An 18,588-nucleotide genomic window follows, 5' to 3' on the forward strand; every position below is an offset into this window, starting at 1 on the left:
GAGTTACTGTGACATTTAATTTCTTTGAATTACACTTTAAATTGAATTGAACAGGAATAATAGATTAAACTTATAAGATATAATAATTAAAGAACAATAAAACCAACTATATGTTTTATAACACATTCTGCATGTTAAAAGGCTTCAACTGACAATATAATAGTCATGAAGCTTAAAAACAAAACAAACACTTCTCAAGCTATTTTACAAAATAAATTACACTTTGCCGTAGAATTAAATGGGGTTAAAGTTATTCTGGGGAAAAAAACAGCAGGATTGTTTAATCCCAGTATTTCTGTGGGGGGGAAAAAAACTGTAAAAAATGCGAGTGAACAAAAGAAAGTGAGGAGCAACATGTAAGCATCTAGCTTTCATTTTGTTGCTGGTTCCACTACAATTAGACCTAATTTATTTTAGTATTGCCAAATGAAAATATAAACAAAAACCCATGTATTTATGCTGCAGTGAGTGTGTATAAGGAAAAACTGCCATCAGACTTTATCGAGAGCTTTTCTCGATAAATGATGTTATTGAATTAGCGGCGCTACCTCATCTTTTCTCCTCTGTCTGTTTGAGGCTGAACACCCGCCTACATTACAGCAGCTCAGCCAATCTGCATCATGTATCTGTGTTTTATATCTCTGCTCATTTCCGGTGGGAAAAAAATCTCTCCCTGCAACAAAGAGAATGCGCTCACTTATTTAATTAAATAATTGATAAACCCACTCAATAAACTTTATTGATCACACGTTGCAGAGATCCCCTTGGGGAGCAGTGGGCTGCTATCGTGGAGCACCCGGGGAGCAGTGTGGAGTTAAGGGTCTTTGCTCGGAGACCAAGCGTGGCAGCCTGTAGGAGTGGGGCTCGAACTCAGAACCTCAGGATTCCAAGCTCTATAACCCAACCACTAGGCCGCCACTCCCTTTAACATTGATTGAGGCATCGTAACCACTGTTCTCTATTTGTAGCCAGATCTGTCGCCACCGTCCGCCTGATAAACCAGTCTAAATGGGAGATGAAAGCTTTAATTTAGTCTGGCCCTGATGAATGAGACATCGGAAGATTGTTAATGAGAACAACCCTTTTTTTTTTCTTTTTTTTTTTTCTTTCAAACCATGTCTGTGCCTATTGGCCAACGCTCTGACCAATGAGCGCAACTGACTGTGACGTAGGAATCGCGACAGAAAGCTGGTGGGGGAGTGTAAACAAACAACCTGTCGGTAAAACAGAAAATACATCCTTCTTTAAGATGAATGAGCGTAGAGCCTCTTCCTGGTCACGATTCAACGGAAACTCAAAGGCTAATCCTTCCAAAACTGTTTCAAAGCAGAGTCAAAAATCGCCATCAGAGCCAGCGGTCCTTCACACAAGACTATGCTGATAGAGGGCCGCTGCAGACGAGCTGCGGTTAGCCCTGGCTGCGGAAATTGTTTTTTTAATTACTCATTAAATTGATGAATGGACCATATAGTGGCGCTTTAAAGTGTAATATTCTCGCCTCAAATTATCTTAAAACGTACTTTTATTGAACAACAGAAAGAGAACTTTTGATTTCAGTGGAGCGCTCCATTAAAAGCTGCTGCTGCCGCAGTGCATGCTAGTGTTGCGCTTTCTCCAGCAGATTTGTCGTCAAGCCCTCAAAACCCCGCCTGCTTTGCATCCAGACATTCAAAACACATCTCTGCGTTGTGATTGGCTGGCCAGATTTAGGGCCTGGGGCATTGATCGAGGCTAGACCAAGTCGCAGGCAAAATTTATTTTGGCCGCTGGCGGGTGGGGCTAGTTTACTAGGCTACGACTTTTAAGGATGTTTAAAACATTCACCGAAAATAAAAAACTTGGCATAGATTTTAATTTAAAATAGTTTTGCAAACGGACTTATCAAAATAACTAAATTCCACTGTGGATATCTGTGGTTAGAGACAATCAAGATGTTGAACAAAAAAAACGATCCAAACAAGTTGGCCAACTGCTGATGCAAGGTTGCGAAATGTTTGTGATTCAAACTACGCCACGATCAAGCAGAATCTCAAGGCGTCTGGAAATCAAACCTGTTCAGAAGCCTTATGTTTGTTAACATGTTCAATAAAGCATCCATTTTTGAGAAATGTAACAAGACCTGATGTAGGTTGACTCTGATTCAAGTGTTCAGTCTCAGCTCTTTAGGCTGTGGATGATGGAGCATATTATAATCTGGCGTCTCTTTGATAACTCTGCTGTTTTGTTGGCATTTATAGAACTACTATGAAAAGATGGAGAAACGGCAGGAGAGGGAGCGAGACAGCAGCAGCAAGAAGGAACATGCCACCAAGCTGATCACTCCGCAGGTCGCCAAGGTGGAACACACCTACAGGCCAGGTAAGAATCAGCAGAGCTGCCCTGTAACACCAGAGAACCTTCTGCTGACGCTGCTGGATGTCGGTGTGCAGTTCAGTTTGCAGGATCTCTAGGGAAGCTTACAGTGTCCAGCGTGAACAACCCGCGAAAGATGATCGACGCCGTGGTGACGACTCGCTCCGACGACGAGGTGCGTGTTCGCATATTCTATCCTTAGTCAGGTGAAGCCATTGAGTTTAGTTTAGTGACCTGGTTCTGTGTGTCCTCCTGCAGGAGAAGAGAGAGAAGCAGGTTTGGAACAAGAGGCGTCAGATCCTCTACACCGTGGAGAAGGTAGGCGGAGCTCCGCTGAAGGGGAAAAAAACATTTCAAGACGTCTCTTTTGGTTATTCGTTCTATTTTTTTTTTTTTTTTTTTTTTTTACCCCTGTTCAGATGTACAGTTTGCTACTGGAGGTCCAAGACTTCGAGAAACGTTTTGTTCAGACTCCAGAGGAGGAGAGGGAGGCCCTGCTGGAGCAGCATAAGACCAACACGGAGCAGCTGTGCAGCTCCCTGCAGGAGAAGGAGTGGGAAGACAGGTAGGATGGATGGATGGATAGATGGATGGATGGATGGATGGATGGATGGATGGATGGATGGATGGATGGACTTCCAGCTCTTGCAGCAGTTTAAATGCCCCTCCTCCTCCCACAGAGTGAGTGATGAGCAGTGCGTGATGATCATGTCAGTGAGGAAGGGCAAGCGGCTCATCGCCAGGCTCCTCCCCTTCCTGCCCGCATCCCAGGGTGCTGCCGTTGTCATGGTGATTGCTCGCAACCTCCCTGCCTTGGCGAAGAAGGACAAGCAGGACCAGGTAACCATCTTTCATTCACGTAAAGGTTATGAAAACACTTTTGAGGAATTTATCATGTGGAATAAACAAATGTAAGTTGTGCAGTAATGCTATGAGAAAAAAGTAGTGCTACTATTTAAAGAAATGAGAGTAGATGAAATGCTATTCTCATGATATATAATGAGATATTCTTGTTTTTATATTCTGTTTACCCTTCTTGTTTAGGCAAGCATTCTAGTCCTACACGGTCAAATCTCATCACAAGTATTTTATTTTTCATGTTTTTTACTTTAGTATGTTCTTATCTTTATAGATGTGATCTTTTTTTATAGGATTTCAGTGCTTTGTGACTGTGTTTGCCAAAAAGCGCTTTACAAATAAACTTTTTAAAACTTATTTACTACTACCGCCTTCCAAAAACCGGCTTTCTTGCTTGCTTCGCTGGCTGTGTTTCGGGGATTTATAACGTGGAGGTGGACGGCACTAGTTGCTCTGTTTCTCAGGAGTCAGCACATTAACACTTCCTCTGCAGTGTTAATGTATTGGGTTTTCAATCTGGGGTCAAAAAGTGATCAGTGGCGGGATCGGCTAATTTTCTGATAGGTACTTATCTATCGTTTTTATTTGCACTGTCAGCTGTGATTCTTCATCCGGTTTCAGAAGATTGTGAAGTAGATGCAGAGCAGGCTTCACATAGGAGACTCTGATAACCCTCCCCAGAAAGTGCATCGGTGAAGTCTCAGAGTGCAGCTTCAGCTGGGCTAGAGTCATGCTTCTTTTAGGGCTTGTTTCATTTTCGATGTTTCGATTTTTTACGATGACGGCGGAAAGAAAGTTGTGGATAAAAGTGCAACAGTGTGCAACGCATTGTGCAACGCGTTTTGTTTATGCTAACAGCAACACGACCAACATGTCAGGCTAACAATAAACATATACCGAACCGAAAACCGTGACCACGAAACTGTGAACCGAACCGAACCATGGATTTTGTGAACCGTTCCACCCCTAATACACATGTATGTATCATTAAATCAAACGGCGTGTGTCCCAGGGCCCTGGCATAATTACATGAAGAAAACATGTCAGAAAATGCCTTCTCTTGAAAATTTGAGAGAACGTGGAGCGATTTCGTCGGAGCAGCAGGAAAGTTAAGGTGAGCTTGCAGCGTCCTGGCGCAACTTTGAGTGGCTGAGTGAATTAGCGAACATCCTCCTGAGCGGGAATCATGCGGCGCTCCGCTCCGTTCACATGCTCTATTTGCAGGTTTAGTTTATGGTTACGCTTCATTATATGGCTCTGATGTGCTGGACCTGAAGGTGCTTGTGGTGGCAAATAACTGCACCTTTTTAATGTTTTTTTTTTTTTTCCCCGTTTCCTTTTGGACAAACATCTTTCAACACGTCTGTCAGGCTGTTCTACAGTTTTCTACCTTTAACGTAGGGAGTAGGTTTTGTAAATGAATCTGTTAGCGTTTGCTGAATCAGAGAAGGATCGGCCACCGCTGCTGAAGCTGCGTCGGCTTCTTACCTTTAGTCGCCTGGCTCTCTTTGTGCTGTTGAGGATGCCTTCTTTTCGTTCGTTCGATGTGTTCCCATCACTTGTCTTGATGCTCTCCTTGTAAAGTTCACGTCGTTGGGTGTGAACCCAAACCAGTTCCATATTATGAACTAAGAGTTTCATTTAGCTGCTTGCAAAATAATGCAACATAATTCATTCCATACAGTCCCTGAAGGGAAGGAAGACGTCTCTGTTGAGCAAACAAAATGTTGCAACCCACACTTGGTCACTATTATTATCTTTGGTGGCTGAACTTCTTCAGCTGCTGCAGGAAGTACATCATCTGCTGTGGCATCTTGGCGAGGGAGGGGATGTGAGGCCCCCTCCCTGAGAGGTCCTGAGCGATGATGGTGCCCTTGAAGTAGAAAACATCAACGGTGGCAAGTTGTAAAGGAGGATGGGGAGAACTCTTTCAAAAGTCCATCTCCTCGGTTTTCTCAGTTGGAGAACAGGAAACCTTGTTTTGGTGTTTGAAGTTTGGATTGTTGCTAAAATGTAACAAAAACTATTAATAAATATGGGGGGAAAAACAAACACTTGGTTAGTTTTATTTACATTTTTTTCTGTTCTCTGGTATTTTCCGTTACAGCCAGAGTTGTGATCGGCTCGGTTCTGATCCAAACCTCTCTCTGCTCTCCTGTCCAGGTGTTATGCTGCTTGGTGGAGCCGGTCTCTGCAGTCATTCAGTCGCTGTCCAGCTCCGCCCTCACAGACCTGCTGCAGGAGCTTCAAGGTGGCGACGGTCAGCTGGCCGGCGTTCTGCAAAACAAGGTAAACCATCAGCAGACTGTAGCTGGTTGGGTGATCAGTCAGCCGGGGAGAACATGTGTGAGATCATCTGCTAAGGAGGAATCACTTCTTTTGCTGATGCTAGAAATGTCTTTCGTCCACCTGATCCTAAGCCCTTGTCACACCTTGCAGATTTAGACCACCGTATGCCTGACCTACGAAAAATATATATAAAGCACTGGCATACGTTGGATAAGTTATGGGTACGTTTTGTATATGTTATGAGAATGCTGAAGTACGCTGAAACACGCTGGCACACGTTTACATATGGCAAGTACATAAAAAAATGTGGGCATGCTCAAAATTTCCTGCGTATGCCATTCGTGAGGCATTAGTTATCTGATAGTTGACATATGTTAAGTGTAAGTTACTCATAAGTCATGGTGTCTAGCTTAACGAAAACCTATGAGTAACATTCAATTCAGTTTGTTTATATAGCTCCAATTCACAAGACTTGTCATCTTAAGGCCCTTTACAGAAACAATTCAACCAGATCATACAGTCAAACTGATTCAAAGTTTTCTATCCAAGGAAAACCAGTTGATTGCATTGAATCAAAGGCAGTCCCTCACACCAAACATACCTATAGCGACCGTGGAGAGGAAAAACTCCCTTTTAACAGGAAGAAACCTCCTGCAGAACCTGGTTCAGTGTGAGCGGCCATCTGCTGTGGGAGGCTGACGCTTCAGAGGACATGGGAGGAAGAAAGACTGGGCATAGAGTAGTTTCTGTTAAAAGAAAAACAGAGAATTCAAGGCTGAGTTATCAAGGCACTGCGCAGGTGTCCATGAGAAGCCCTGAACAACCACCTTAGACGTTTACATTTTGTTTAAGTATGAGGCAGTATACAGCATAACCAGTGGGGATGGATACTGTTCACATTACAGATACGGCAACGATGTTCTTTATCTGGTATTCAACAATACCCATTTTTGGTACCAAGCCTCATGTCACTGGCTGCAGACGACAGACTAACAGATGCCAACGGTGCCAAATGCGGGATTTCTTTTTTTTTTTTTTTTTTTATTGAAGTTTTTATTTGGAAAGGCAGGTTACAATTACTTTGTACATTCAAACTTCCACCACAGTGGAAATATGGGAAAGAATAACATAAGCCGATCCGGAGTTTTTGTATAATAACCAAACATCTATAACTTAAAAAAAAAAAAAAAACGAGCGGGTGGGAACATGAGGTCTAATTCAAATTTTCCTTATTTTTGGGGAAAAGCACAATTCAGGACATAAGCCTGCCAAAAGGGAACAGTACACAGCACAACAGTATTTGCATGTGATAAGACAAGTTTAGATCACAGGGATTACTGGTTTTATATAGTTTGTCCACTTAGACCAAATCCTGAAAAAAGATTCCCTACGTCCTTGGACAGAGAAAGTTAGCTTCTCCAGCATGTAAATGTCCTGCACTATGCCCAACCATTCCTCTACTGTAGGTGCTTGAGGTTTGAACCATTTTCTGGTGATTGTCTTTTTACTTGCAGCCAACAGCATTAACAGCAGTTTTTTATCTTCCAGAGTCCAGTTGTCAGATGGAATGTTTCCTAAGTACAGAATTTCACATTTACACGGGAGATTTTTAGTGAAGATGTTGTTTATGTGGGAACACGTTTGCTCCCAAAAATCTTTAATCACCGGACATCCCCAAAAGATGTGGTGGTGATTTGCTCCGTTTTTTCCACAGAGTCTCCAACAGGCGTCTCCGCTGCCATGATGTTTTTTCTGAGCTGGAGTTACAAAATATCGAACAGAGTTTTTCCAACAGAACAGTCTCCATGTGTTGGAGCTTGAAGTCATCCAGTGTAGTTTATTAATCTGTTCCCAGACTTCAGTTGAGATAGTTACGTTTCCTTCTTTTTCCCACCTGTTCCTTATATAATTCGTATCGCCTTGTTTAGAAGATAGAATAGCATTGTAAAGTATGGAAACAAGTTTCTTGCATGAACCTGACTTCAACAAAGACAAAAACACATCAACCAATTTTGATTTGGCTGTTTCCCAATCATTACGTATGTTTTGATTGAAATAGGCCCTCACTTGTAAATATCTGAAGAAGTCGTCCCTCTCTAACCCATTAGATCTCTGAAGCTCCTCAAAACTCTGAAATACCCCCTTTTTGGTAAATGTATAGTAGGTGGTTATTCCTTTTTGGATCCATCCTCTAAATCTCCCATCCATCTTATTCGGTTTAAAAGCAGAGTCAAAGGCACACCATCTGAGTATTTTTATCTGGTTGCCCAATTTACAGATTTGAATCACCTTTCTCCAGGAATCCAGCATTGTGTGTAACATTGAACCTTGTGGTATATTCAGCCCATCTTGTAATTCCGTATCCATTAATACTGAAATTAGGGGTATTCCCTCCACTGTTCTACCTTCCATATCTTTCCACCTTGCATCGTATGATGGAGAGCATAGACAGAACACTGGTCTTAACTGAGCTGCAAGGTAATAAACTTGCAAATTGGGAAGACCCAGTCCACCTTTCTCTTTCTTTAATTGCAGTGTCCTATACCTCACCCTTGCCTTTTTTCCCTGCCAAATATACTGAGATATCATTCTTTCCCATTCTATAAAACGTCTTTCTGATATCAGGATAGGTAAACATTGAAATAGATAAAGGAAGCGTGGGAGAATGTTCATTCTGACCGATTCCACTCTGGAGTATAGATTTGAGAAAGGGGTCAGGTTCCATCTCTGTATGTCTGACTTCAGGTTTGAGATTAGGGGCCCATAGTTGACATCAAAAATCTTAGAAAAGTCCTTGGGCAATGTGACCCCTAAATATTTTATGGAATCTGCCTCCCAGTTCCAACTGTACAGTTTTCTAATATTGTTCTGTGGGTTATAATTTATTGTTAGAGCCTGAGTCTTGGTAACATTTATCTTGTAACCCGAGAGCAAGCCATATTCCTCGACTGCTCCCATAAGTACAGGTAGAGTTTGAGATGGATTTGTAATGGTTAGCAACAAATCGTCTGCAAACAATGAAAGCTTCTGTTCCCCAGATGCCATGCGAACCCCAGCTATGTCTGTTCTCTGTCTTATCCATTGACTTAACGGCTCTATGAAGAGGGCGAAGAGAAGCGGCGAAACGCAGCATCCCTGCCTCGTACCCCCTTTCTAAAACAAAGGGGTCAGATAGGTCTCCATTAATTTTTATCCTAGCCGATGGTTTATTGTATAGGGCTGAAATGACATCAATTATGTTCTGGTGAAACCCAAATCTGGACATAACTTTGTAGAGAAAGGACCATCTTACCGAGTCAAAAGCCTTCTCTGCGTCCAGACTCAGTACAAGGGTCTCTATTTTTTGTTGAACTACATGGTTTAAGATGTGCAAAGTTTTTCTGATGTTGTCCTGTGTCTGTCTCTGTTTGATAAAGCCTGTTTGGTCCTTATGAATTATCACTGGTAAGATGTTTTCTAATCTCTGTGCAATTATGGCAGTAAATAATTTGTAATCAATATTAAGCAGGCTTATCGGCCGGTAGTTTCTGCAGTCCAACTTATCCTTTCCCTCCTTGGGGATTAATGAAATAATTGCATCTCTCCATGAAGGAGGAATTATTTTCTTCTCCAGAACATTGTTGAAGACTCTTAATAAAACAGGGACTAATAGATCTTGCATTTCTCTGTACCACTCAGAGGTAAACCCATCCGTTCCTGGAGATTTCCCTCCTTTTAACTTTTTAATCACCGATCTTAGTTCTGCCTCAGTTATCTCTGATATTAATTGTTCGTTTTGCTCGGCTGTAATGTTGTGCAGAGTGAGTTGAGAAAGGAATGTATCTATTTGCTGTTCATTATTCAATTTGGGTTGGGAATATAGGATTTGGTAATACTCTCCAAAGCATTTATGAATCTTTGCCAGGCTTGTTTCAACCCTATTTGTATGGATATTCTGTATTTTGTGAATAGTTCTATCAGCTTGTTGTTTTCGTAGTTTAAATGCTAGGAGCTTCAGGGATTTTCCCCCAGCCTCATAGTTTTTCTGTTTAGTAAAGAGAAGTTTCTTTTGTATTTCTTGCAGGTTTAAATCATTCAGCTCTTTTTTCACTATCTCAATTTTATTTTTTGTTGCCCTCTTGAAGGTTTTGGAATGTTCTTTCTGTAGTTTTTTTAGTTCCACTTCCAATTGGGTTTGTTTTAATTGTCTAATTTTCTTTTCGTAGGAGGAGATGGCTATGATTCTTCCCCTGATTACCGCCTTTAATGCATCCCAAAGTATTGCTGGACCCACCTCTATATTGTCATTCTCTTCCAGATATCGTTTGATTTCAGTTTTCATATTCTCCTTAAAGGATGTACTATTTAATAAGTTCGTATTCAGTCTCCAGAGCGTGGATCTGTTTTTTTCAGCCAGCAGGAGAGAAATATAGATTGGGCTATGATCTGAAATTGGACTAGATCCGATTGCCCAACTTTCTAATCTATGAACATCCTTTTTAAACATGAAGAAATAATCTATTCGTGAGTATACATTATAAGAAGAGGAATAATGAGTGTAGTCACGACTTGTTGGGTTCTTATCCCTCCATATATCCACTATTCCCAGTTCGTCCATCATACTTTTCATTCTTTTACTGGTATTTCTTAAACTTGTTTTCCCATTTGATGAGTCCAGATTTGGATTTAGCCTAATATTAAAGTCCCCTGCGCAAATCATTATACCTTGACTTTCTGTTGCTGCTAATTCAAGTATTTTTTTATGAAAAGACCAATCACTACCAGGTGGAGCATAAACATTAATCAGACTTATCGGGATGCCATCTATTTTTCCTGTGATTAAAATATAACGACCCTCCCTATCTTTATGTTCTGTAACATGTTCATAGTACAAGGAGCTAGATATTAAAATGGCTACCCCTCTTCGTTTCCCAGAGCCGTGGGAAGAAAAATAGACAGATTTAAACCCCATCTTCTTCAGTTTGGCGTGTTCAGAATCACCTAGGTGGGTTTCCTGCAGCATTGCTATTTGAACTTTTTCTTTCCTGAGCTTAGACAGGACTCTCCATCTCTTACTCGGATTATTTAAGCCATTTACATTGAAAGAAACCACCTTTAACTGTGTCAAATGCGGGATTTCTAGCCGTGGATCTGAGGGTGTAAACTTAATTCTGTTTCTTCTTAAGTTTTAAACTAAGAATAAACCAATAAACTGTAAAAATACCTACTTTATTTGTTGTGTACACTAGAGATGTCCCGATCCAGGTTTTTGCACTTCGGATCCGATATTGTTTTTGGACTTCCGATCCGATACCGATACTGGCCGATACCAGCCTATCCGAGCATGTATTTAAGTTTAAGTTAAAGTATTTAGCCTTAGTTGTAAGACTGATGTTGAAAAGGGTTTTAGTACTCTTGATAACATCTAGCCAGCTGAATTAGGTGAGATTGAATAAAAACAATGCTTGGTAACAACAAACTTACCTGTTTATTAAGAGATAAACACAAACTGGACAAAATTATGAATAGCAATCTGAAATATCACAGTGAACAGTAAAACCGTAAACAGTTAAAGGTGCAAGTATTACTGTAAGTTTTAATAAAAATGCAAAAAAGGGAAACACTGGCGCAAAATAGTGGAATGGACTGTTCAATCGGCAAAACTGGAAAATACGGACCGGATTTTTTTTTTTTTACATGCTTTGCCGATACACATTTTTTTGCCAATATCGGCGTCCGATACGTGGATCGGATCGGGACAAGCCTAGTGTACACTAACTTATCTCATTTATGTTTCTTTTACCTGTCTGTAACCATTTATGTGAAAAGTCTGCCTCTGGCTCATTATGAAAGAAGCAGTGCAGAAACTGTCCACACTGTTACAAAAGTTCAGATGTATGCTGCCATGCGCCCTGACAACGTAATAGAGTAGCTGGAGAACGTAAGACAGTGAGGAAAAGTGGTCTTTTTGTCCTCCAGCAGCATAAGCCTATAGCAGCATAACTATAGAAGAGGATTAGCTCTATCAAAGGGAAAAGTAACTTCCTTCCATCATTCTGTTTGTCTGTACAGTTTGGAGTGACGCTGCTGTACCTGATCCTAAGTGAAGGAGAGCGGATGCAGAGTTCCGACCCAAACTGCCAACTCATGGATGACAATCGATGGTGAGTCTGGGTTTCATCAATAACTACGCTCACACTGCAGCCTGAAGTGACCCAAATCTGATTTTTTTTTTTTTTTTTTGGCGCATATGCGACCTGGATCTGAACCTTTCATGGCTGTCTGAACAACACAGATCCGATTTTTTCCAATGCGACCCAGGCCACTTGGCTAGGTGGTCCTGAATCCGATACGAATCCGATCTTTGCTAATGTGACCTGTGTCTGAGCGGCAAGGTCGCATTAATCCAATCTGAACGTCATTAATACCCGACAAAGGTCACTATTCTGGGTTTTGCTATGAAGAAGCGGCAAGAAAAACAACAACCATGGCGGACCATGATGCGTAGAGCAGTAATTATGTTTAACCATCTTGAAAAGATTGTGTTTTTGTGGTTGGGAAAGATCGCTAGATGCGCTGCGGCACTACCATTCATGTTAACTTCTGTAAACACAGAGCACGCTGGCCTGTGATGTCATTGCGTCCTCTACTGCGCATGCGGGACAGTTGCGTTGTATGGCTGCAGTTCACACAGGAGATCACATACAAGTCGCATATATTTTGAAATGTGAACGACAACGCAAAAAAAAAAAAAAAAAATTGGATTTCACAAAAAAATCGGAAGTGAGCATCAAGTCCTGCAGTGTGAACGTAGCCAATGGTTTCCTCCCATTCGTCACCCTGCGGGTTTCTGTTGACATTAATCTGTCTTCTTTCAGGACAGAGTTGGTGTTTTCAGTGACGAGGGAGCTGCTCGGCGTCCCGTCTTCGTCCCTCTCCCCTCCCCTCTTCACTCCTCCCAACCTGCTCTCTCTGTTCTCGCGCTACGTGGATCGGCAGCGGCTGGAGCTGTTACAAGACAAGCTACAGTAAGTCGAATCAGACCACGCGCTCACAGTGGAGTAAACATGTTGCTAAAAAATCTGTTTGCTTTCCAGGATCTCAGCTTCATCCAGGTAGAAGTTACATCATCATTGACGACGTTGACCCCACCCCCCGGCCCAGTACATGCAGAATTTCAGTGTGTGTCAGAGTGTGTGTGGTGTGTATGAGTGTTTGGTCTGGATGATTTTAACGCAGAAGAATCTCTAGTCACATTTGTTTCTGTGTTTAGTCCGATGTTCTGCTTGTGTGCGTCTGTGTGGATGATTGTAAAATTATGTGAAACAATCTGAATCATAACAAAAATCAGTTCTGCATTTTTAAATATCTTGTTTACAATTATGCCTGTGATAAAAATTAAAAAGTATTTCTATTATATAACAAGCCTGTGTTCCCTGCTCTGTTCAGAAATTATCTCTCTTTAGTTTGACTTAAAGAGTCCAGACACTCCTGAACCGTCGCTCAGCCTTTCAAAGTCTCATTTTTATTTTATTTTTAATTTTGGAAACCAAGGTCCCAGAGTGTGGAGGATGAAAGATTTATAATCCAAGGTGCAAAAGATCTGGTGACGGTCTAATTAAATCACTAGTTTTATCAAACCGTGGCTCATAAATATATAATGTCTTATATTAATGTTTTGCTGTCTAAATTAATTAACGGTTCATCATAATATACTCATTGAAAGGGTCGAGCTTTGCTTTAACTACATAAACTCTTCTAGATGACCTGCAGAGAGACAACTTTCCGTCATCTTCATAAAACGCAGACTGCTATAAAGGTTAAAAAAATATTTGATGTGAATAAGTGATTACCGTACTAACAATTAGAAAGTTAACTGTTTGTAACACTGCTGCCGCCTGCTGGTGTAGAAGGGAACTGCTTATTCCAGAGTTGGTCAACTTGGGAGGAATAAATCGCCTGATGGGGCGCGTGGCTCCATCCCTGATGGCATCTGCTGTTGATGGTCCAGTGTGTCCAAAGTCCACAATCAGAAACCACCTACTAGAACACTTAGAACACCTCTGCTGATGAGCTTCATGTAGCCATGGGTTTCATTTTCCTACTGGACTTGATTCCAGTCCATGCTGCCAAAGGGACCAGACACTGGTTTAAAGGGCCCTTATCTGTTATTTTAATCCCTCTAAAGTCAACTAAATGTAAATGTAAAATAAAACCTTTAGCACTTAAACCTTCATTCTGCTTTCATGTTTGATCAGCAGATCTAGATTACGAGTGAAGCATTGCTCACCTTTCCTGTGTGTTTTCAATACTTGTACTGATTTTTTTTTTTAGCCGGATGCTGAAGCTGCCAATCATCACTGCTATATCTCTGGTTTAGGGAGGGAATTGGTTTTCCACCAAATGTTAAAGAACCCTTTTTAAAAAACTGCTGTGTCTGGATTATGATGTGGATCACCACCAACATGGAATGGATTGTTCCTTGGACCTTTAGTGAAAATGTAATTAAAATCCAATCATAACTTTTCAAGTTATCTTGACACTGACGGACAGAAAGCAGCTCGACTAAAACCATCACCTCCTTGGCAGAGCAAAATATAGCTAACTTCTTCCAACCCTAAATAGAAACAGTCCACCTTCAGCACTTCTGAAGGCTGAACAGTTAGAGACTTCTGGTGATCAAGAAAAAAAAACTGATTTTCACGACTCAGACTGTCATAAGGGCGGCTGCTGTCCTATTAAATTAGCTGCTAAAATAAGTAGGAATTCTCTCCCTATTCCTTAAACAATTGTTTATGCAAGCCAAGGAGGGGCTGCTGCTAACACAGCAGAGCTCATGTGGATTATAAAGTGAAGCGGGAAGAAAAATACCCATTTCTACATGATTTGGAAGATGTGAAAGCATTACAAGTAAAGCTCAAAAAAGTCTCAATCTTTTTTATCAAGCCCCTATTCGTCTAATCTAAACAACATAAAGGAAACTATTTGGTCTAAAGATTCAACTTTAGATCTAATGTGTTGCTTGTGAGCCAGAGCTAGTCAAGTAAACAGGTTGACTAACGTCTGTGCGCCGATAGGTAGGAGACAATGGAAAAAGGATAAACTTTTAACTCTTCTGAATCACTGTGAAAAAATAAAAAAATATGTTCGCCCGAACAGGGACTTGAACCCTGGACCCTCAGATTAAAAGTCTGATGCTCTACCGACTGAGCTATCCGGGCTCTGACTACAGCCACATCACGCATTCAACTTGTACCTGCGGACCCGACGCCCTAGAGAAAAAATGTGGACTGTTTTGTTAAAAATGTGCGAGGTCCAAATAGTAGTGCAGTAGCGATCCTTAGAGCACCTTTTTAACGTATTTAGTCATTTGATTCAAAACAAAGAGTTTATCGGAATCTGGTCTCGAGCTCACGATATTTATTCTGTGTCGTTCCTCCACCACTTTGCGCGGAGTTTAATGGTTAGCTGTTACAAGGCACAGATGGAAATACTGGAACGTGATTGGCTCTAAGGGCTAAAATGGAAATGCTGGAACGTGATTTGCTCTTCAACAGCGCCGATTTATGGGGTTAGGCTTCTTGATTGGGTGTAAACCGAAATGGAAAGATGGAAATACCGCAACCTTATTGGATGGTAATCAGGGCCGCTGGTATTACCTTTGAACAGGGGGTGCTTTGAAAATTGTTTTGGTTTTTTTTTTGGACAAAACACCTATTAGCCTAGATTCGCTATACAATTCAATACACTTCAGTGCACGCAACCAGGGTCTGTAACACACAGACATCATCATTCTCAGGAGAATATATGGGCTATTAATTCAACTTCACAATAACACTATAACAATGTAGATTTGGTGTTATTATGTCACACAGGACTATTAGCTCCAAAATCCTTTTATGCAAACAACAAGGAAATAATTATATTATTATATGATACGTTAATGAACAATTCTCCACATCTGTTACACAAATAACTATCTCATTATATTGAGTTAGTATCTCATTATATTGAGTTATTATATCATTATATTGAGTTACAACCTCATTATATTGAGAGATACTATCTCATTATATTGAGTTAGCATCTCATTATATTAAGTTACTATCTCATTATAATGAGATACTATCTCATTATATTGAGTTACCGTCTCATAATTTTTTTTCTTTTTTTTACAGAGTGGCGGAAACGGGCTTCCATCAAATGTTCTGTCATTCTTTTTTCATAAAAAAACGCGTTCATTTAAGCGTAACTTATAATTATTATTATTATAAAAGAACAGAACTAGGGAAGAACGCCTTAAGCTACGCAGTTCCTTGTGTTGTGGAATTTTTTACACTGCAAAAATGATCTAGAAATAAGTAAAGTGTTCTTAAAATAAGATAATTAGATCATATGAACTTTAAATAAGACAATGCAATGGTTGTTTTCTTTTCTTAAATGTAAATTGCCGTGTTCCATTGGCAAAGTGTCTCTCTTGCCTACTTAACTCAAGAAAAAATTCGCTTATTTTAAGAAAAAAATATTTATTAAGATTCAACTTTTTGCAGTATACAAAGAAACTGGAAGTTGACTGAGTATTTATCTTTAAATGCTTTTAAGTTGAAAGTGAAAGAATTTGAAGCAGCCTCAATCAAGGACGCAGATAGCGTGTACGTCAGGGGTGTTCTGACGTACACAGATTAGAATGACCCTCAATCCGTCCCCCCCACTTTTATTAAAAAAAAAAAAAAAAAAAAAAAAAAAAACATACGGCGAAACTCACAGAAAATCAAAAAGCTTTTTCTAATTTACTGCTTTGCAACAACAACATAAAACAGTGAGATCATAGACGGGCAATCGTTTTGTTTAACTGCAGGCTGCCTGCGTCGTAGAGATTCTAATCTAAAAGTTATCCTGTCTCTGGCATTTACGTCTCGAGCCTGGTTTCCATGGTTACTCAGACAGACAGTAGTGGTGGGATAGTTCCCAATTCCGGAGTCCGGACATCAACATGAGGCCAGCCAAACCGAAAAAACAGAAAACAATTGCATCCTTTTTTCGAAAAGCACCAACTGTAAGTAAACTGTTCATCATATCACCTTGCATTTTTTTGGTTGTCTGTTCGATGTCGCCGTGGAAAAAAGAGTAGAGACGGTCAGTGAGAATAGCGTGAAGAGAGGTGCCAATGTCATAAGGCGGGAGGCAGGGGGAATCGACTGGCATTTATTTATTTATAATTAAATCGACTGTTCCGACTTTTTCTGGAGTTGTTGGGGGTCTTTCAGAAATGTGTAGGCTACAGTAGGCTACTTGAATCCGTATTTATGCCAAGCCAAATGGTTTAGGTTGTTACAGGTTGAATCATGAGAAAAACGAACTTCAAAGCTAGACAAATTCCACTACACAGGGGCGGATTTAGGAAATTTGGGGCCCTAGGCAAAGACAGGCATGGGGCCGTCTGAATTGAGAAGACAACATATAGAACAGACCCATTATACAGATACAGAAATTTTAATAGAATAGAAATTTGAGGATGTCATGTATCTTCAAGTTTGTCTATGTCACTGTAACTCGGAGGAAAGAATCTCTCTCATATATATATATATATATATATATATATATATATATATATATATATATATATATATATATATATATATATATATATATATATATATATATATATGTGTATATATATATATATATATGTGTATATATATATATATATATATATATGTGTATATATATATATATATATGTGTATATATATATATATATATATATATATATATATATATATATGTGTATATATATATATATATATATGTGTGTATATATATATATATATATATATATATATATATATATATATATATATATATATATATATATATATGTATGTGATCCTTAACATCCCCAGCTGTACACAATAACACACATTAAAGCAATGTTAATACAAAGCTGTAAAGCAGAGTGAGACGTTGATAATAACTTCCTTATGTTTTTTGAATGTATAACTTTAATTATAAAGGACTAAAACACCTAAAACTTATGGGTGATTTTACAACATTTAAAAGCCTGAGATTTTACTGAAATTGGGGCTACTGGGGCTCACTGGCCTTAGATGTAATGAGCGAACTGGAAGTGCTGAATACATCGCTCCAAAAAAGCACCCAGACATTGGAGGGCATGGTCTCTGCAGTCTCAGTTGTCCAAGAGAGTTTATGGGACAAAAGAAAGCCAGCCCACTTTGAGGCAGTCTTTAAGGAAGCAGTGGATATGGCTGAGAAGCTGTCTCTAGAGCCCATTGCTCTACCTCGAACACATAGGCCCTCAAAGAGATATTCTGGGCCAGCACCTGCACACAGGCCAGAATCTGCTGTGGAGTACCACAGAGTTGAGTTCTACAGAGTCCTTGACAAAGTAGACACACAACTTTCTTCATTTGAGGCCATTTATTGAAAAGCCATGTAAAGTACTTATTTACAAATTTGTTTTTGTATATATGTAGGCTTTGCTGTTCGTGTTTCTGTGTGTTTACAGCCTGCACTTAAAGTCAGTCCATGTTTAAATAAAACCTTTTTTTTTTCACATGTCATGTGGCATGTTTGGTGTGTACTTGGTACCAATACATGTTATTTTCTTGCAATGATGGGCAATTAAGATTGATGGATTGTCATAGCTGAGTAATAGCCAGAATTAGTAACTGTCCCCCACAGTTTCAAAAACCTATCTGCGCCCCTGGCCTCAATGATCTGTAATTGTTTTACTTGATGTTTTTTTGTATTTAATTGAATGTATCTCTGTTTATTATGTCACTTTGCTGCCTTTTTTTGTTTGCATATTAAATATTGTGACAAATGTATTGATAACAAAAAAGGAGCTGTATTTGGTATATTGTTGTTTTCATTATACAGTGTTATATCTACAATATCTAATAAATAATTCCATACAGGTAATAGAATGCATAAAAATGACGTAATACGCAGAAGTGCTGTTTTTTATTTCTATATAAATATTATGCTAAAAACCAGATTAGGCTATAATCTGTCACAGATTTAGGTGTTAAGAAGAAAATATGTTTACATTTACTGCTCGTGAAAGTAGCCCAGACAGCTGTCGAGCCAG

General features: G+C 39.8%; 1 protein-coding gene and 1 non-coding gene across 2 annotated transcripts in view; one reads left to right on the plus strand and one right to left on the minus strand.

Annotated features, from left to right (window-relative positions):
• The window catches only part of patl1 (PAT1 homolog 1, processing body mRNA decay factor), a 30,312-nt gene extending 17,409 nt beyond the window's left edge, over nt 1-12,903 (plus strand). The window contains 9 exon segments of the mRNA XM_038288228.1: nt 2,238-2,358; nt 2,430-2,527; nt 2,611-2,670; nt 2,772-2,917; nt 3,033-3,192; nt 5,374-5,499; nt 11,551-11,642; nt 12,357-12,506; nt 12,576-12,903. Coding sequence (XP_038144156.1) covers nt 2,238-2,358; nt 2,430-2,527; nt 2,611-2,670; nt 2,772-2,917; nt 3,033-3,192; nt 5,374-5,499; nt 11,551-11,642; nt 12,357-12,506; nt 12,576-12,597 — 975 coding nt within the window. The 3' untranslated portion in view covers nt 12,598-12,903.
• A 1,723-nt stretch (nt 12,904-14,626) lies between these two features.
• Nucleotides 14,627-14,699, minus strand: trnak-uuu. The gene has a single exon. It is a non-coding gene; the product is annotated as a tRNA-Lys (tRNA).
• Nucleotides 14,700-18,588: the final 3,889 nt, after the last annotated feature.

Source organism: Cyprinodon tularosa, unplaced genomic scaffold (assembly GCF_016077235.1).
Source record: "Cyprinodon tularosa strain WSP-4 unplaced genomic scaffold, ASM1607723v1 ctg25, whole genome shotgun sequence".
NCBI lineage: Eukaryota > Metazoa > Chordata > Actinopteri > Cyprinodontiformes > Cyprinodontidae > Cyprinodon > Cyprinodon tularosa.